Source organism: Protopterus annectens, chromosome 4.part0 (genome assembly GCF_019279795.1).
Source record: "Protopterus annectens isolate FY-2018-M chromosome 4.part0, PAN1.0, whole genome shotgun sequence".
In the NCBI taxonomy this organism is placed as follows: Eukaryota; Metazoa; Chordata; order Ceratodontiformes; family Protopteridae; genus Protopterus; species Protopterus annectens.
The window spans coordinates 1,536,242,236-1,536,264,506 of record NC_056733.1 but is presented as its reverse complement, the minus strand read 5'-3'; the positions used below and the strand labels follow the sequence as shown (position 1 = coordinate 1,536,264,506).

At 36.0% G+C, this 22,271-nt stretch overlaps 1 protein-coding gene across 1 annotated transcript in view; it reads left to right on the top strand.

Annotated features, from left to right (window-relative positions):
* The window catches only part of SNCB (synuclein beta), a 720,540-nt gene that overhangs the window by 309,225 nt on the left and 389,044 nt on the right, over window positions 1–22,271 (top strand). The window contains exon 3 of the mRNA XM_044069350.1: window positions 11,991–12,029. Within this exon, the coding sequence (XP_043925285.1) occupies window positions 11,991–12,029 (39 nt within the window). The remainder of the gene's footprint in view (window positions 1–11,990; window positions 12,030–22,271) is intronic.

Here is a 22,271-nt window from a genome sequence, read left to right as displayed (position 1 = left end):
TGACAATACAACAGTCGAACAGAATTTGGTCATGGTATCTTACAGCAAGGTCATAGTATAACAGTATTCCATTAATATGTCTCTACATTAAGCCTTACATACATCATCGACTGACTACTTTACCACTCAAGTTCTCTAATAAGGGACGTGTCATTTTACTAAATCAAAAGTCAAAGTAATATTTTGGGACTCTAATGCATAGCAGTTGTCGTTTACTTAAGAAATGGCTTATCATTTCCCCATCCTGGATACATCTATGCATAGCAGACTGTTTCACATACATGCACACACGACTATGTCTCAGTTTCAGAAAACATTAACTTGCTGTATGTGAAACTATCTACAGATTAGGATGGCCTTGTGTAGAATATTACATGCTCCTCCTTATAGCATTCCTTGGTGTGTAACAGGTATGTCTAACTAAAATAGTCATATCTGCAAATTGTGCTTAATTTATAGATGTAAGATGATATTACTAAGAAGAAAGCATCACATTTCAGCCCTGTCAGATGTAGTTTCGCTACAACCTATTTTTCATATTGGTTTTCTAATACATACCATTATTTGCAGTCCAAGTCCTCAATTATGGAATTATTTACTCACCTTTCTGATACCTACACTTAGAGTACATTGTTTTCAAACTGTATAAAAAAACTCTCAGTTCAAAACCCATCAGTGTCACTTAAGATTTGCTATTTATTTATAGCTTCCTGATAGGATAAGTGAATAATTTCCTGTGTTCTATAAAGTCATTTTGTATCTCCTATCAAGTCCTCCAATACCCATTCAATTCAGGTGATATCAATTTGTCTTCTGCATTACAGCTTTTAGAAGTTATTTTTGTGCTTAGGTTAACTTTTATCAGTTTGTAAGTTTTCATTTTGTATTTTATATTGCTGGAAGTAATATTATTTTTTATTTATTTTGCTGAATGGCTGCTGTGATTTATCCCAATTTCTATTCTGATATACAGAAATGCATACATCTACACACACATACACACATACACACACACACACACACACACACACACACACACACACACACACACACACACGCACACACACACAGACACACACAAGTGCAGATATCTGTATAATTATTTATGTATGTAAGGCAGGATAATGAGTGGAATGAATCATAATATGCTGTAGACATGCATATGAACCTATTTAGTGCAATAAGGCAATAAGACAGAAAGATAAAGATGAAAATATTACATTACTAGGAAAGAAAAGAATCCGCGGTAGTGGTGCTGCAGTAGCGTTGTCGCCTCAAAGCAAGACGTTGTCCCATTCAATTCTCAGCTAGAGCGTCTTCTGTGTGGAGGCATATGTGAATGGGCATGCCTTCATTGAAGGTTATGTGTCAGGGTTGGTAACTCGGCACTTAAAAATCCACTACCAAACATTAGCGGACCGGAGTTCCGCTGCGGCGACCCCTAACCGGAATAAGCTGAAAGACACCACTAGGAAAGAAAAGAATAAAGAAGATTAGACATGGAAATTCAGCATCCTGTGGAAGTAAGTGTTGGATAGCTGATGATGGGTTTTTGAGAACAGGCCATTACTCATACCATTGATATGGCAGGTGTAATGGGAAATGGTAGGTTTGGAATCCATGCTCCTCAACTGATTGCAATCCTTGAATCCGTGCTAAAAAATAAAGACGAAACCTTCACACAAAGATTACAATTAGTAAAATGGGACATAATATGTTTCTTGCCATCCTGATTCCTAGTTGCCTTATAGAGTTTCTTAAGCAAATAGATGTCATCTCAGTTTCTTAGTGGCATAGTTTCTGAACATAATGCAGGCACTGCATTAATCGATAGATTCATTCATTTTCCAGTTGCCAATGTCACTACCACAACAGCAGGCACTGGGTAATTTTGTACTCAGTCTTTCATTATGTAGGGTTCTTGTTTTCAGAGCATACCTCTCAACCTCTTAGAGCAAGATATCTGGATGAAACCATAAATTATGGTGGAACAAAGGCCCAAAAATAGGGACACTTTTTAAATATTGTTTTTACAAACATAGAAAGTTGATAGAATGATGTTTTGCATTAGTATGAAATTTCTGAGGGGTATGAAGTGTGAAACTCAAATGTCTGTCATTATTTTTCTGACTTCAACCCTCAATGATTTGCCAGAAAACCACAATTTTATGAGAAATAGACCAAAAACCATGAAGGAAAAATGTGGACATTCTGTGAAAATCTATACAATTGGGAAGAATGTTTCAGAGGCAATGGTAAACACCATGCTAAGTGAATACAGAGAGCTGCTTTTTAATCTTTAAAATGCTCTGGTGTAGTCCAGGGGACAGACAGTTGTACTCATTCAAGTATTTTTAGGCAATGACAAACGTCAACTACAAATGCATATCCCAGGGGTCTTATATCACGAAATCAACATCTGAAAATGTAGACTCACATTTTTTCGACACGGAAATGTTGAACTCCAACTTTCCTGAATGGTCAAATCACTGATTTCTTTCCGAGGGAAAGAAATCGGTTGTCCATTTTATTACACCTGCCCTTTCCCCAACTGTAGTGCGGTCTCAGAGTTAGAATATTTAGTTGGGGGGGGGGGTGTGTGGGGGGGTGAAGCCCCCACTTAAATATTTTTGTTTTTGTGTGGTGTTGGTTTCTGGCCAACTGATTTTTTTCCGTCAGAAAAAAAATCAGTGATATGGCCGTTCGAGTATGTTGGAGTTCGAAGAAATAACAAAAAAGCAAGGTATCTAACAGTAAAAGCGGGACACGAAAAATGATTCACTGTTTTATTGTAAAATGAAGTGCTTTTCATTGTTGTCAGTACGTTGGAGTTCGACATTTTCGTGTCAAACAAATGTGAGTCAACATTTTCAAATGTCGATTTCGTGATATAGACCCTATCCCAGACTGATCATCAATCTACTGGATGTGATTCCAGTTTTCATAGCATTGAATGTGAAAATTAAGACCACACCTTTCATAGGCATCACTCTGAATTTCTTTTCTGCAAATTATCTCCATGTATATGTACTTTGAGCAACCTAAAAGTTATAATAATTTCAAAAATGTAATTGATAACCAGTTAACTGAGGGGAATGTAAATTTAGAAGGCATGAGTGTACTGATATTATAATTTATTATTGAAAGCTGCCCAAAGTCACAAGTGTTCAATACAAAATATTTGTTTTTCAATATACATTTTTATATCAATCTTCTTCTGAAAGCACTACCATTTCAAATAATGAATCCTAATGAGCACCTAGATAAAGGAGTGTGAGAAAAACATTTATGTCATCCACTATGAAAATAACTTTTGGATATTTACCATCCTGAATACCTAATAGCAAGTTTATTACCATCCGTGGTGCATCATCTGTTCTAATAAAAATCTCTTCTCACTAAAAATGATAATAAATGTTTACAGACACTGCACACACATGACACAGGTGCAAATATAACACCAAGACATTCCTGCATGTTTAAAAGGAGTTACTCAAATCCAAATTTACAGTCAAGAATAAAGTAAAGCAAATGTAAATGAAAGAAAAATTAATAAATAAATAAATAAAACAAAATATGAACTGCATCTCTTACTCTAAAAACATAGAATTGCCCCCAAAATCAAACTCTTCAAAAGAAAAATGATGATGTTGAAATGAAAATGTTAAAATAGATGAAAAAATAAACAAAACAATGACTTCAACTAATCAGTAAGAAAAAAACATATTTGGCAAATGGATAAACAAAGAGTTTGGTGCCTGAAAAAAAAATCACACAGCAACACAAAATTGATTTAAATGCTTTCATTCATTCCTTGACTGGATTTTGATTAACAATCCCACCCTTTGTTCCCAGTCAGGTTGTCTCCCTGATGGTCTTAGCGACCATCAACAAACCTTTATCCTAAGGACCCAATCCCACAATGTAAGTCATCCAACTTCCGCACAATCAGAAATGAAACAAACTTTAACCCTGACAATTTTATCTCAGCCCTAAAGAGCTATAACTGGCATCCTCTTAAATCCCCTGGAAGAGGCTGTTAATTTATTCAACACTATTTTCCTAAATATACTAAACTGCCATGCATCCTTAAGAGCTATAAGAGTAAAAAACAACTTTGTACCCTGGCCAAACAAAGAATGCAGATCCCTGTTAAAAGTAAGAGATAAAGCTTGAGCACAGTTTCATAAAAACAAATCCCAGGCCACAAAATTGGCCTACCTACAATTGAAAAACAAAGCTAAAAAATTAGTAAAACTTGACAAAATCTACCATAATATTCAAACAAAACATCATAACAACACTCAAAAGTTCTGGGCAGCCATTAATAATATACAAAATCCAGGTAGCTCCACCAGTCCTTCACCAACAGTAACTAATAACTCAGACAACATAGCATCTCACTTCAATAAATATTTCGCAGAAACCATGCTAGCCCTCTCAGATTCCCAAAACCCACCCACAACCCCATTCACATCCCAAATAACTGTGACTCCTTTAAACTACAACCAGTCTCTGTTAACATCATAATAAATTACTTAAAAAAACTAAAGCCAATCACACTTGCAGCCGACAAACTCCCTGCAGATTTTTTGCAAATAGCAGCAGAAGCAATAGCTTATCCAGTAGCCATACTGATCAGCAGATCAATCTCTGAAAGCTTTGTACCTAACATTTGGAAAATATCCCATATCCTACTCCTGCATAATGGTGGTAGTTCCACTGAATTGACCAACTATCGACTAATTGCCACCCTGTCCCCCTTATCCAAAATCTTAGAGAGAGTAGTACACACACAACTGATGCATCACCTACAAAATCAAAAATTTCTATCAAACATGCAACATGGCTTTCGCCATTATCACAGTACTACCACAGCCTTAATGTCCTTCACTAACTCAGTCAACTACCACAGAAACACTGGAAATTTTGTAGCAGCCATCTTCCTCAATCTTTCAAAAGCCTTTGATATGGTAAACCATAACATACTTATTAATGTACTCACAACCCTAAACCTTAGTACTCCATCTATAGCCTGGTTTAAAAGCTACCTATCAGGACACCAGCAGGCTGTTCAATGGCAAAACCAACTCTTCCCCCCTTCTTCCAGTAACATTAGGAGTTCCGCAAGGACCTATCCTTGGACCTCTATTGTTCTCTCTCACTTCACTAACAGACTCCACACCTGTACCTCTCTAGCAACAGTTATACAATATGCAGATGACTCCACATTAATCTGCACAGCCCCCTCTCTACAAGACCTTCGGAGCATAACCTCAAATACTTTTCTGGCAATTGAACCATGGCTCACTAACATCCAGCTCATTCTAAACCCCAGCAAAACCACACTCCAATCCAGTAACCTGGATGTTGGAACTGACAACACCTTGGAGTTTGATATTCATATTTCTCAAACCATCAAGAAAGTACATAAGAAATTATGCATCCTCTATAGAAATAAACAATTCCTAACCATAAACACAAATGCTACCATTGCCCGTACCCACTTCTTATCTACACTTCTCTATGCCTCTCCCATCTTAACCAATCTCAGAAAAACTGATTTAGCTAGACTAGATTCCTGCTATAATAAAATTGCTAGGTTCGCCACAGAGTCCACTTCTCGGACACATCACTGTACATCTCTAAAGTTACTAAACTGGCTTGAGCTACCTCAGCTACTACTCTTTAATCAACTAACCTTTGCCCATAAAATCCTGCATCATTCAGATAAAACCCCTTCTCTCCAGAAAACCAAGAAGTAATGCCAAAACCAAAGACTGAGTTTCACAATTAGAATCCACACGACCAGGAGCAACCAGGTTTTTCCCTTCTCTCCAGAACCTTCTACAACTACACACAAACAATCAGTCTCACCATCCCAGCAACAAACTACTATTTAGCACCACCAAAGCAAAAAACTCTGCTGGGTATGCACTATTATCAAACTTCATTCCCAACATATGGAACAAACTACCATCCCAAATAACCTCAAAATGCCTTATAGCTCAATTCAAAAACCTTCTATAATCAAACTTAACTGAAACCTGGCTCTGCTCTTGCACAGGTCCTGGCTAGTTTAATGTAACAGTATTTTAGCAGCCTTCATCTTATGAATGTCCACTGCTTTCTACCGAATGAATGTGCAGTATATGCCTGTAGCTGACCGTGTATATATCAGCAAGAATTTTTGCTTTGTAACTTGAGTCAAATAATTGCATACTGTATAGCTACTCTGACATATGTTCAGCACATACATACATCAGTTTTGTATCAACCATTCTACAATGTCTCCATATGTAAATAGGTAAATAATTTTTTGTACTGTATAATCTGCAAATAATTTAATTATGTTTTTGTATTGCATGGCTCGTATTTCAGTGCTATATACTATTCCCTGTATATTTTCAACTACAATTGTACTATTATGCATTCTTGTGATTTTGGAGCTTTTCTCCTAGGCTTCCACTGAAAATTACATGTAGAACTTCATTGAATGATGAATGATGAAGTTCTACATGTAAATAGAAAGAAAGCACTTAAATCAATTTTGTGTTGCTGTGTGATTTTTTTTCGGGCACCGAACACTTAGTTTATTTATTTTTTGAGTAGCTTGTGTTTTGGTTATTTTGGGCAATATTTGACATATGGTTCTGATTATAACTATCTGAATTATCTAAAATTAAACCAACAGGCTGGGATTCTGAAAAGTAGTCCAAAATTATGAAGGGCTTGCACACCGTATAAGACATACACCAAATTCTTACATATTTCAAAAAAGTTTCGTTACTCATTTGAAAATCTGCAAAGCAGGAAAATTTCAGGAAAGGTGAAGGTGTGCAAGGGAAACTCATCACTATCTTCCATGATTCACAAGAGTGTGACTCACGGAATACAATGTGAAGGACGACACTGCATTTTATGGGGCTGCATCAGCAGGCTCACCATACTTACAAAAACTTTGACATGTCAATATCTCTGCTATACTAATAATATGTTCTGAGTATGGCGAACATGACTAAGAGGTAGAAAGAAACAAAGAACAAAACATAAATAAATAAATAAATAAATAAATAAATAAACATCTACATCATACACTATGTAGTAAGGTGCATGGACATTCCACTGCACTAGGCTGTGGCAAGAACATTATATTGTGTCACCACAGTCAGTGGTATTTTACAACTCCAGCCAATTAGGGCTGCAGTATTGCTGGGCTGCTTAATTAACATAGAATGTACATGTAACATGCTTTACAGTCATAACAACGTGGGCTGAAAATTTTAAGAATCCCTTCATGCCATGACTAAGGGACAGTAGTAAGCAATTGCTTGACACCTTCTCCATCATGTATAAATCCAGTGAACCTGTAACGGCATATGCATCTTGTGATCTTTGGTGTGCATTCATTCTAGCTGCTGATGGGGAATAGGTCATGTACAGACAAAGGTCATCTATATGATCCTCTAATACAAGCATTCTGTCCTCCCTTCTGCAACGCAGACATGATTAATCGATAGGTCTAATCAAAATTCAAGGAGTGGTTGCATTCTGCCATCTTTTTACCTTAATGTTTGTAGCTCACAGTAGCTCAAGTCTTTCATTTTTGATTTCAGTCATAGTTTTGATCAAGGTGGAATAAAAACATGCAGGTTATAGTGTTTTAAGCAGTTTTGATAGTGTTAGGATGAGGCGCTGTCACCATAAATCTTACAGGAGCTTGAAAAATAGTATGTCAATGCAATAATTCATTAGAACAAGAAAACACATAACTTTCGCATTCTGAATTTGCTTGCCCCTACATCTCTCACTGGACATGACATATGGCTGAAAATATCTAAACAATCATTTAGTTTATATGCTCACAGATCCAAGCATTTGACATGAATTATAGTCAGTAACATTTGAATTAGATACTTTTTCTGGCATCAGTTTCAACCACAGTTCTCTCCATTCAGCATTTTCTAAGACTATGATCTCCCTCACAGAAGTGCTCCAGTCTTCCAAACTATTTAATTATATTTCAAAATTAGTTCTGCTTCATCTTCTTCCTTGAGTAGAATTTATATTGCAAGATTTAAATTAAATGCAATATAAGGTGTAATATTTCCTGATAATATGATATATTGTTGAGCAATCTTCATTATTTGTTTAACATAGATCTACTTTATTAAAATCTGATAGCAGGCAGCAAGTTAGGAAAATATATGTTCTCAAATAATATATAAACATTCAAGGGAATACAGCACATCCCCTCCACCATAACCCTCTCTAAGTTTGTAACCTGATTAAAACCAAACTACCCATGAGTCTTAAAGTAAGTAAATCAATAAAAAAATAAAGTATATATATATATATATATATATATATATATATATATATATATATATATATATATATCTATATGTGTGTGTGTGTGTGTGTGTGTGTGTGTGTGTGTGTTGATTTCACTAGAATCTGCTGATCTCATACATTTGCTGTTTATGTGTGCCATCTGTTAAGGCAATGTTCCTGTGTTGACAGTGGAAAATTAAGGCAGTCTAGTTTGTGAATCATACTAATGTAATGGCTCCATACAGTGTAAGCTGTGCACAATTCACTGACCATGGAACCTCATCAATTTAGTTTTATCAAAGGAAGGTTGTGCCTCTTTAACCTCATTAATTTATTTGGAAAAGCAACTGAAGCAGTGAATAGCAGTGAATTATACAATGCATACATCATATCTAGAACTGGCCAATGTAAATTCTTATATTGTGTAATGGTGCAAGTGGTTGTCTGACAGAACCCATGTGGTTAGATTAGCAGCTACCACCACTTCTGAAAGCAAAAATGTTACAGTGGTATACCACAGGACTCAGGTTTGATCCCTGTCCTGTTGGACATATATTTCTTTCCTGGCTTATAGTTAACTAAGTTTGCAGATGACTGTAAACTGAGTGTTGTTGTTCAAGCTTCAACTGACTTGTAATTCTTTCAACATGGCTTACACTTTCATAACAATTGGTACAAGGACAACAATCTCAAATTAAATGTAAAAAATGTGGCATAGCTCATTTTGGTAAATAAAACAGTTTTTCTTATGATATAGAAGATGCATCCCTCCATTCCAACTTTGTTTAAAGGATCTGGGCACTCTTGTTTATAATTCTGTATCACTTGACCATCATGTCTCCACAGTAGTTTGTAAATCATTTTATCTGACCAATCTAATTGCCAAAGGCATCTCCATTAAATCCAAAGGGAGCTCAGAGGTTTATAACTAAAAAGATTAGTGGCCACAAAATCTTAGTTATCAGGAGAGACTAACAGCCCTTTCTCTATACTCGGTCTCTTATATTCTCATCCATGGAGATCTATGTCTAGCCTTTCATGCCATGAAAGATACAACCCTCATTTATCTACTATTCTTTCACAGAACTAAAGGTACATCAAATACTCAGTTAAAGGAACTAAACTTTTATCAGCAGATAAATAAGACACATTGACATTACAGATTCATATCCCAGTGTATCCCTCATCTCTGGCACAAACTTCCAGTACATGGCAAGCAGAGTAACACCCTCACCACCCTCATGATAAACCTAGATAATTGGATGGGCAGTCTCACATTCTCTCCCAGTCTATCCTCTCCTCTCTTGCCCTCCTCGAGGCTAGAAGAACATTTTGAACAGAGTTTTTTTTTGGTTAGGTTTGAAATAGTCTGCAGACTGATTGCCTAGTACTTACCTATGAACTTATGAACTTATGAACTTACGAAGATGATTGCTGACAATGTTTATGAATCTGCTAGTAACAATATAACTGAACTATAAAATTAACATAAACCTCACAACACTGCTAAACTACATTAAACAAATATGAAAACTGCAGTAGATGAGCAGAAAATTGCCAAAGAAACTTTCCATTTGTAAAACACATGGAAGCTACCTAAATACCTATTCAAAAGAGAGTTTGCACAATTACTGCAACTAATACAAATCAGTTTGAATAAAACAGCATGGGAAAATTGAATAAAAAGAAAATGTATTTTTTATAATAAGTGATGTTTCTTATTATTCAATATTAGGAAACTCGTTTCAGACTCATGGCTCCTAAAACCTAATATACAAGACAATTATTTAATTGCACACTATGCCCACGTGTGTGTGTGTGTGTGTGTGTGTGTGTGTGTGTGTGTATATATATATATATATATATATATATATATATATATATATATATATATATATATATATATATATATATATATATGGGTTCCCTTTAAATCATCGAATGTTCAGAATATCGCAGTTCTGATCATCGAGACCAGAACATCGATGTTCAGAACATCGAAGGTTTAAAGTGGAAGTGCCAGGTAAGTAAAATTGTGGAATGTTGGGTATGTATGCAGGGCAGCAAGGTGCCCTGCATGTTGTGTGTGTGTGTGTGTGCCATCTGAGTGCTGGCATTGCAGGTAGGGTACGTGAAATCTCCTGTTTAGCGCTACCGCATATAGTGGTAAACGGGAGATTTCCCTTACCCTACTGTAGTGCGATCTTGGAGTTGGAAAATTAAAGTAGGGTGTGTGATTTTTTTTTACGGTTCATTTTGAATTTTCGATGTTCTGAACATCGATGTTCTGGTCTCAATGATCAGAATGTCGATGTTCTCTACATTCGATTATTCAAAGTGAAATTATATATATATATATATATATATATACATATATATATGTGTATGTGTGTATATATATATATATATATATATATATATATATATATACACACACACACACACACACACACACATATATATATATATATATATATATATATATATATATATATATAAAATAAAGCATACACACACACACACACACACACACACACACACACACAATCTATGGCAATACTTAGATAACTATGGTATACGGAAAATTTAAAGCTTGTGTTTTATTGTTACCATTACTTATAGCCATGGTGTTCTACTGAACCAAAGAATAAAGAAAAAACAGTAAGCATTCTTCTGGGTTGAAAAAAATGTATTTTATTTATTTAGAGAGTTGTTTTGAAGACCATTCAGCCATTTCAACCATATATTGAGTCAATGGCAGCAACAAATACAATTGTTTCAGTTATCCTTTGCTGCAGTTGTCAGCTACAAATGAAATTGCTTCAATAATGTATCTAAACAGTGCAAGAACAATCAATTCAACATAGAGAATTTTAAAATATTCATGTTATGTTCAGATTTATATACTGATTGCAGACTATTTTGTTTAAAAAGCACACATAAGGGTATGTGAACCATTGTTAATACATTTGCATGTTGATAAAATCCCAGATAAGTTATCATAATCCACTGAACTAAATATTTTTGAGAGGATTATTTACTGAAACAACATTTCTCTCTCTGGATATCACAGAAGCACTAACAATGGCAAGTAACTTTAATTTGAGTTCTGCAGTATGCAAGGAAGTATTGTGGGCATGAAACCTAGAGTTATCCATCAAATGATGAGTTGCGCCATTCTTTCATCTCTAATACATGTCTGAGCTCCCATGATGAATAAAAAAAGTAATGTTTATACTGACATCTGCCAGCAGTTTAGGTGAATACTAGGCTAACTGCCCTGATGGCCCATTTTAAGCTTAAAAAAATAACCCAAGGCAAGAGTCAAACCCTGTACTTTTTGTCTGTGTGGTGAAGACTTTAAATATTATACTAAACTGAGCCCCTTTTCAGGAGACCATTAAGGAGCCTAGCCCAAATTTCCAATAACTCCAAAGCACTGTCTAGTTAAGCAAATTCAAAACTCTTATTTCTCATGCTTTTGTTTTTGTATACTAATTATATTTTGTTTTTGTATTCTGTATATATTTTAATTGTCAGTAGCAAGGACATAGAGCAGGGCTTGTTTTCATTACAAACATTTGCATTTTGATTGAGAACCCTTGACCTTAAGAAGCACAAAACATTCATGCACTTTGTTTTTCTTTATTTTGCAGGATCCAAGACCAAAGAAGGAGTGCAAGGTGTTGTTTCAGGTATGCTTTTCTGTTACTTTTTTCTTTTAGCATTTTTTCATTTCTTATCAGTCATGACCTTTACCATAAACACGGGCATATCCCTGTTGCTTATAATTAGTAATTGCTGATAACTTATTTTCGTAAACCAGGGCTCCATATTTTGCTACTGTTCAGGGACTGATACCATGGGAAAGCAGGGACTATAGTCAGTTAAAATGTGTATTTTTCTAGTATGATCTTTTTGTTAAAGTGATCATTGTCTTATAATTAACAGAAAAAAAATCTGCATGTCTTAAAGTAATAACTTGAATTTTTTTTTAAATACTCACAAAACACTCTTTTTTTATAACATGATAGCAAGTATTGTTTCCTACCACATGAGTGCTTCCACAAAGATATGTACGTATTGCTACAGTGCCATTTGATAATGTTATTGTTTTCTGTTATTTTGATGTTTAAGAAATAACTATGATTTGTGTCAGGAAGCCAGCAAAATATCCTGCTAGCATGAACAGTTCATCAGCTTTGTGATATAAATTACAGCAGGAAGTGTCTTTGGAAGGTGAATACACTTGTAGGTGTTGTATGTGACAGAACAGAAGCATTTTCTTGGGTGGGGTAAGGTGTGCTGTTTGTATAAGGTCTAATTCTCTAGTTTGCATCTTCAGTTGATTGTACATATGATATGTTTTTGTAGTTGAGCTGCATTTTATTGGTTATTTACATCACCAGATGATGGTATCCTTGTATGTGTGAGTGCATGTGTGTGTGTGTGTGTGTGTGTGTGTGTGTGTGTGTGTGTGTGTGTGTGTGTGTGTGTGTGTGTTGTGTGTGTGTGTGCATGCGTGTATCTGTGGGTTCTACTACAAACACTCAAGTTCTAAGCACTAGATACCCAGTGACACAAGCATTTGTAACTCATATAAGTTGTCAAATGTGATTGAACTTGAATATAAATATGGGTAAGTAGCGGCTACAACTTACCTGAACACAGTATGTGTGTCTGAGTGAGGTAAGTGTAGCATCAATGAGGAAGGGAGCAGGAGGGGAATATTAGGGTTAGGGAACAGGAGAGAGATTTTATGGATAAGGAGTGGGTAGTCAGCTTTAAGTTGAGGCAGCAGGAAAGGAGTCTTAAATTTAGGGAAGCATAGAGGACCTGGGTTAGAAAGTGGGTAGGAGTTTTAGGGTTAGAATTAGTGTTCTGGAATTTGACTGACAATGATTGGGTAGATTATAAGTGATGTATGATGTTTGCAACTTGGAGTGTGTCAGTATGGTTTGTGATGTAAAATGCTTACAAGTAGGATTGTGTCGGTGTGATTTGTTTTCATTTATATAAATGTATGATTGCCTACGTTGTAAGTGATGGTTTAATAAAGATGTTACTTCTTTAAAAAAAAAGGCAGGAAATTAATAATTTAGGTAATGCTGTTTAGGTTATATGATATATAGCAATATATGTGAAGTATAATGTTTGTAAACATGAACTTGTTTATACAGTTTGATTACTTTTATATAGATGGAAAGTTGTCTGTGTCACAAGTGATAATTTAATAAAGGTGTTTAAAAAAAGAATTAGTGTTCTGGAAGGGCTATATCATTTATAGGGTCAAGTTCTGGGAGATTTATGTAGAAAGAGGTGATTGGGCCAGTGGGAGTTTGAGCAGTTGCTTTTTTTATGGTACTGGCAATGAGCAAGTGTGTAACAAGATACCAGCATATGAGCACCTGTAGTAGACCCGATGTGTGTGCATGTATATGGAATACATGCATTTGGTCGTGCGACCAAATGCCGAATGGCCATTATTCCAAACCGTAATGCCGAAACTCGTACGTGCAAACGCTCGTAATGTCATGTGCAACTTCGAATTTGAAATTCCCGATCGCACAACCGCCGTGACAAGGATTACCATGGGTTGAGAGGAGGGAATATTAGCCTGGCCAGCATTCAGTAATTCTGGGTTCGGCATTTGTAAATTCGAAATATTGCAAACTTAAGATTCTGCTTTCGATATGTATGCATTTGTATATCGGTTATTCAACCATATGCATGTAAACCCTTGTATATATTTGTGTATATCTATATCTATATCTATATCTATATATATATATATATATATATATATATATATATATATATCAGGACTTCAAATGCACAGGTGTCTGAATGCCGTAACATCGAACTGGGAAGTTCGAAATGTGAAAATAGTGAAGCCGCGGAACACCGATTTTTTTCCCAGGGAAAAAAATTGGTGGGCCATTTCTGCGGCTTTGCTATTTCCTCCACTGTGGTGCGATCCCGAACTTGGTAAGTAGGGGGGGGGGTGTGGGGGCGGCGAAGCCCTGCACATTATTAAAAGTTTGAAGCATACATTTTTTTTATTTTTGTACCGGAACAGCGATTTTTTTTCCCGGGAAAAAAATTGCTGTTATGTGTGTTCGAAATTCTTGCATTTTGAACTTCCCGGTTCGATATCACATCATTCGAACACACGTACTTTCGACGACATGATATAAACCCTATATATATATATATATATATATATATGTATATATATATATAAATATATATATATATATATATATATATATATATATATATATATATATATATATATATATATATATATATATATATATATGTGTGCGTGTGTGTGTGTCTGTGTTTGTGTGTGCGTGTGTTTATATGTGTCTTTGCATGTGTGTTAATATTTACCCTTTCTCCACCATAGTGTGATCTCAGAGCTGATATTTTTAATTAGCAGGGTGTATGTGGTTTTTTTTGGACTGTTATTTAGACAATTTTGAAGCACTTATGCTTGATCAGTTAAGGTTTGATTTGAAGAGTGTTCAACAAACTCTCATATACTTTGGTTGAGTTGTTCATATATTGACCTTGTGTCAACCACAAAAGGCAAAAAAAACAAACATTGACACCTTACCATGAATACACCATGAAAAAACCTTGGTTCATACATAAAATAACATCTTTTTTACAGGGGATAAGCTCCTCTGCACCCCTAATGTGGGTGGGGGCAGCATCCCCCCCATATCCCCTGCTAATTACATATGCTAACTCTGAGACTGCACAATCCCTGGGGAACAGGGAATATTCCCCTACCTGGGACTTATTGGTCTCACAAACAGACATAAGGAAAAAACATTTAGACCAAAAGCAGGGCACCTATGGCTCTAGACGACTGTCACTGTTGAAGTGACACCCCGACCCAATGCACAAAAATAGGGAAAAGATGGATGGATATATATAATATATAAATATATATATAAATATATATATATATATATAAATATATATATATGCGTGTGTGTGTGTGTGTGTGTGTGTGTGTGTGTGTATTCATGTTCATGTTGTAACCCACAACTTGACCTTTTAAATGTCACCCTCAAAAGAATGACAAAATGAATGTCAGTGCATTAACACACATGTACCAATGTTTAAATAAAAAAACACAAAAAAAAAACCCAAAAAAACCCCACATTTTTTGTAGGGGGCAAAAATCCTACCACACTAATTACATATACTAACTTTGAGACTGTACAATATTGAGGAAAGGATATAACAGTACTGAGCTGAGACACCTGTTGACCATCTGCTTAGTCTGCCAAATGCAATAAGTTAATCAGATGTCCACTAAACACATTCTGCGGGGCAAAGTTCGATCATTGTAATATTGAACCGTTATGTTCGAAACCCAACAAAACCGAAAGCACAGAACAGCGATTTTTTTCCCAGAGAAAAAAAATTTGCTGTTCCGTGACAAAAAAAAAAAAAAAAAATTAACCTTAAATCTAAACTGAAGTGGGGGGGGGGGCTTTGACCCCTACACCCCCTGTAGGTGGCTGTGCCCTCCACACCCCTCCTACTTAAATATACCAACTCCGGGATTGCACCTCAGTGGAGGAAATAGCAAAGCCCCAAAAAAAGCCCACCAATTTTTTTTCCCTGGGAAAAATTTGATGTGCCGTGGCTTCACTATCTTCCACTTTCGGACTTTAGGGTTCGATATTACAATGTTTGAACTTGTTTTAGTTCAATGTTGTAATATAGACCCTATATATATATATATATATATATATATATATATATATATATACATTATATATACATATATATATATATATATATATATATATATATATATATATATATATGTATATATACATCTATATATATATATATGGATCTACTTCAGTAGACCGAAATTCCAATTAATCGAATCTTACTTACCCAAGATGACAACACAGAAACCTTATTTTAAAGAACGTTCACATCACAGGATTTTTAACCCTGGAAAGAAGGCAGTTGGCCAACATGAGGAAATTTGCCCTTTTCCCCATTATAATGTGGTCTTGGAGTTGGTATATTTAGTTGGGGATGTGTGGTGGGTGTGGAGGGCAAAGTTCCCCACTTGGGTAGATTTGACATGCTTCAGTGTGCTTGTTTTTTAATGTTGGCCAACTGCCTCCTTTCCTGGATTAAAATTTCGGTGATGTGGATGTTCATTGAAATAAGTTGAAGTAGATCCATATCTATCTATCTATATATATATATATATATATATATATATATATATATATATATATATATATATATACAGCAGATATAAAAAGTTTACACACCCCTGTTAAAATGCCAGATTTTTGTGAAATAAAAAAAATGAGACCACAATAAATCATTTCAAAACTTTTCCCATATTTAATGTGACCTATAACCTGTACAATTGAATTAAAAAACAAACTAATCTGTTAGGGGAAAAATGTAAAAAAATAAAAAGAAATGTACAATACGCTGGTTGCATAAGTGTGCACACCCTTAAACTAATGCTTTGTTGTGTGTGTTCACCCTTAAACTAATACTTTGTTGAAGCACCTTTTGATTTAATTACAGCATTCAGTCTTCTTGGGGAGGAGTCTATCAGCATAGCACATCTTGACTTGGCAATCTTTGCCTGCTCTTTCTTGCAAAAGCACTCCAAATGTGTCAGATTGTGAGGGCCTCTTTTGTGCACAGCCCTCTTCAGGTCCCCCCACCGATTTTCTATTGGATTTAGGTCTAGGCTCTGGCTGGGCCATTCCAAAACTTTAATTTTCTTCTGGTGAAGGCATTTTTTGTTGATTTGAATGTATGCTTGTGGTCATTGTCGTGTTGAAAGGTGAAATTCCTCTTCATCTTCATCTTTCTAGCAGATTTCTGAAGGCTTTGGGCCAAAAGTAAGTGGTATTTGGAACTGTTCATAGTTCTCTCCACCTTGACTAAAGACCCAGCTCCAGCTGAAGAAAAGCAACCCCAAAGCATGATACTGCCACCATCATGCTACACAATGGGGATGGTATTCTTTTGGTGATGTGAAGTGTTGTTTTTCAGCCAAACGTACCTTTTGGAGTCGTGGCCAAAAAGTTCAACCTTGGTCTCATTCGACCATAACACATTTTCCCACATGCTTTTGGGAGACTTGAAGTATTGTTTTGCAAATTTTAGCCAGGCGTGGATGTTTTTTCTGTGCAAGAAAAGGCTTCCATCTTGCAACCCTACCCCATAGTCCAGACATATGGAGAATACAGGAAATTGTTGTCACATTTAGCCATAACTAGTACTTGCCAGTAATTTCTGCAGCTCCTTCAGTGTTGCTGTAGGTCTCTTGGCAGCCTCCCTGAACAGTTTTCATGTTGTCTTTTCATCAGTTTTGAAGGGACATCCAGTTTTTTGCAACATCTCTGTTGTCCTGTTTTTTCTACACTTTTTGATGACTGCCTTCACTGTGTTCCATGGTATATCCAATGCTGTGGAACTTTTTTTGTACCCTTCTCCTGGCTGATACCTTTCAACAATGAGATCCCTTTGATGCTTTTGTAAGCTCTCTGTGAATCATGGCTTTTACTGTAGCAGGTAACTGAGTAAATGTCAGGAAAATTCTTTTAGGACAGCTGAACTTTATTTGGGGTTAATCAGAGTCTCTTTAACTGATGGTAGGTGTGTACCCAAGGAGACTGAATGCTGTAATTAAATCAAAAGGTGCTTCAACAAAGTATTAGTTTAAGTGTGTGCACACACAGCAAAGTATTAGTTTAAGGGTGTGCACACTAATGCAACCAGCGTATTGTATGTTTTTTATTTTTTATATTTTTCCCCTAACAGATTTGTTGGTTTATCAATTGAATTGTACAGGTTATAAGTCGCATTAAAGGTGGGAAAAGTTTTGAAATGATTTATTGTGGTCTCATTTTTTTATATCACAAAAATCTGGCATTTTAACAGGGGGTGTAAACTTTTTATAGCTACTGTATGTGTATATATATATATATATATATATATATATATATATATATATTTATATATATTTGTGTGTATTTAATAAAAAACAAGCCAGACGGTGAAAAGATCACACAGCCAAAATCATTCAGTAAAAACTGCAAAAAAAAACCTAGCCAAGGTACAGTTGTGTGATACCTTTAAACTTCCTGTAATTGAGATCCATGGGATATATACAAATGACTCCTTAAAGACATCAGGTGTTTCAGCTACATGTTTTTTAAATATCCATGACTTTTTATACTTTTTAAGTTTTTATGGATAATAGCTGGGATAGTTTGCAGGCACCTTGATTGTTACTCGGAGAAAGCATATGACAAAGTCCCAAGAAAGTTGATTTGGGCTGTACTGTGGTGGGTCAAAGACCCAGAAACATTAATAGCATTAGTGCAGACTATGAATAAGGACCCAGTGGCTCTAATATGAACAAGTGTTTGGTCTCACAGAGGGGTTTCAAGTGGGAGTGGTTGTGCACCAGTGTTTAGCTCTGAGCCCACTGCTGTTCATACTGGTGATGGACTACACTGGCAAACAGGTTGGAAGGGGCAGATCAGCAAAGCTGCTGTATGCAGACAATCTGGCTTTCCAGACAGACTCTGGGCAAGAACTTCAGCAAAGGATAGGAGAATGGAATGCAAAACTGAAGGCACATGGGATGAAACTAAGTACAGATAAGACAGTGGTAATGGCTGCAAATTAAGGAAACCAGAAGACACTGACAATTGAGATAGAATGGAAGATAGTGGAACATGTTAATACTTTCAGGTATCTGGGAGGGGTGGTTGAGAAGAAGGGAAGTCTGACTGAAAAGGTCAAAGTTAGAATCAGAGGGGGTGCTGCAGCCAACTAGCATAGAGTGTCAGGTATAGTGTATGATAGAAGAATGCCAAAGAAGTTGAAAAGCAAGGTGTACAAGACAGTGGTGTGACTAGTACTACTGTATGATACAGAAAGCTGGACAGTAAAGGCACAGCAGATGAGGAAGCTAGAGGTGATGGAAATGAAGTGCCTGAGAAGGGTGACAGGATGCACACTGTGGGGCAGATGATGAAATGAGGACATAAGAACAGAAGCCAAAGTAGTTCAAATTGCAAAAAAAGATCAAAGAGAACAGATTATGGTGGTTTGGACAGATGTGCAAAAATAAAGAAGACAATCTGGTGAAGAAGATTTGGGGCAGACAGGAAGAAGGTAAGAGGAAATGAGGTTGTCCAGCAAAGAGGTGGCTGGATTGTGTGAGAGAAGATCTGCGGCAGTCAGGCAGGAGTGTCAAACAAGGTACAAGTGTGGCATTGAATCGAGAGAGATGGTGACAGTTAACACAACACCCTGACTCCATGTAGTAAATGGGAAAAAGGGGGGTTTATGACAATTAATCTTTATGGACATCAGCTGGATTTAAAGATGCTGTATTTCTGAATTATAGCCAAACTCTCCACTTATGCTGTGCTGATGAGGTCAATAAAAAGGCCAAAACATGCATGTCTATAGCTAGTGGGGTTTGGCTTTATTGGCCTGAATGTAAGCATAAAGACTTTCTGTCTCTTTTATGCAGGTTGATATATCACAACAGTACAATAATTTAGTAAATGCAGAATTAACAGTAAATTGCAGTAAAATATAACAGCTGTTAATTTACATTGAAGAAACAAAAACATCATTCTTACTTATGTCATATTTGCAATTTATATTTTTTTATTTATTTTGACATTTGTTTACTGGTAAGAGGGCTGGGCCTGATATCTCTTTTCGGTCAAGACATGGAAGAAAGTGTGAATGTAAATATATGGATAACTTTTTAGTGTAGCCAGTAAAACAGAATGCTTCTGGTAATTATAAAAACAAAAACTGAAGTATCGAATAAAACCCATGGAAATATAAAGCAATACTGCAAAATCTACACAGACAGTGCTTAGAGATCAGGACTAAACACTGGGCTTTGGAGTTATGAAGCAGAGATCTTTCTGCTTTCCTATTGAACTGTCAGAGCTCAAAATGCCAAGTGCCTATTAGCTGAAAAAAAGACTGAAAACCCAAAGAAGAATATTAAAAAATGATCTTCTCCTTTAAACCTCTTTTTGCAAGGGGGCAAGCTCCCCACACTCCCCAAAACCTATATATACCAACTCCAAGAACTTCATTCCTCATAGAAAAGGGCAGAGATTATTCTGAGAAATGGCATCTCAGACGTAGTATATATAAGTCCGAGTATTTCGGGACTCGGTTTAGGGGGTCCTGGCATTTTGAAATGGCTACCAAACGTATCCCTGAGGCATCATACTGCCCCATAACTTTTACATTTTCGGAGTTATTTGTCCTGACAATTATATTATTATAAATAGCATATCTAGATATGCTGTTTAATCTACACACTAAAATTTCAGTTCCCCGTAACAGATGAAGAGTAAAGGAAATAGTGATCCATGAGACTGCAGTACTCTCAAGTGCCTCTTTGGCTGAGGTGAATCCTGTTTGTCACTGGATAAGAAGGTTTGTTGATGTGTGTTAGCTAGATGTTCCAGATGTGGGCAGTGGGCACAGAAAATGCTTCGTCTCATCTTTCATGTGGATTTCATGTGCAGAATGCTGTGGCATAATATTCAAAGGCCATATACTTCAAAAAGTGAAACCAGTTATACCCAATGAGATTAAACATAGCTTAACTTTATCATTTCAAAGACTTGGGATTTCTTTGAATTTTTTACTTTTCTTTCATGTTTGTATTCTGTTTTAACTGTTTATCTATTCGATAACTTAAATGCTTGTTAGCAAACAGTGCATCAGTTATTGCAGAACACATCATGTAGTACTTTAAAATTATATACTGTGACTACTCAGGCCAGAGGTCACATTGGGATATACATTACAGACACACACACACACACACACACACACACACACACACACACACACACACACACACACACACACACACACACACACACACACACACACACACACAAGCACACATGAGCACATGCACGCACACGTGCTCACACACAGGCACACACGCATGCACACACATGCATGCACACACATACACACACACACACACACACACACACACACACACACACACACACACACACACACACACACACACACACACACACACACACACTCAGACTATGCACATATAATGATAATTTGTATTAGTCATGAAGCATCACAATTAAAATATTTATGATTCCAAAATGTGATATTCAGCATTGGATGTCTATAGTTTTGACCTCCATATCTTAACAAATTTGTCAGACACTGACTTGGATGAATACTCATGTGATTGAATTACAATTGATTTAATCCAAATGGTTGAATGGCCACTTAAATGAATGCTTATTTGATTGAATGTCAATTTACTCAGGTGTGGGTTAGTTACACATACACATTTAATGCAGAAGTAGAAATATGTAGGAATATGTGAAGAAATTTTGCCTGAGATCGGTGTTACCTATGCATTATCACTGCTTGAGCAGGTTATTTTTGCATGCCAGCAGTGATTTCCTGACTGTCAGTTTTCTCTTTTTCTTCTTTGAGGTGCAGGGAACTTATACCCCAAAAAACAGTTTCTTTTGAAATTATTTCCTTTAAATGCTTTTCAGTGTATGATGTTTCAATTATTTGGAATTCTGCTAAATGCTGTTTCAACCAAAAGGCTTTTGGTATTTCAGATTCAATAATTTAATTTAGGATTCAGACAAATGAGCTTCCAAATAAATAATACATAAAAGGTTTTTAGGTAGTTATCCAGCATATAGTCCGAAACACATAATTCAGGACTACAGCAACAAGCATCTTTATGGCAATAATCCTATCTACTAGAAACTGCCTTAACTTTCTATAAAGGTGAACCCACAAGAGAAGTGTATACCCCACTGGTATAAGATTTAATTCTTTGATTGAGGTTGAGAGCGGGAATTAGCAGT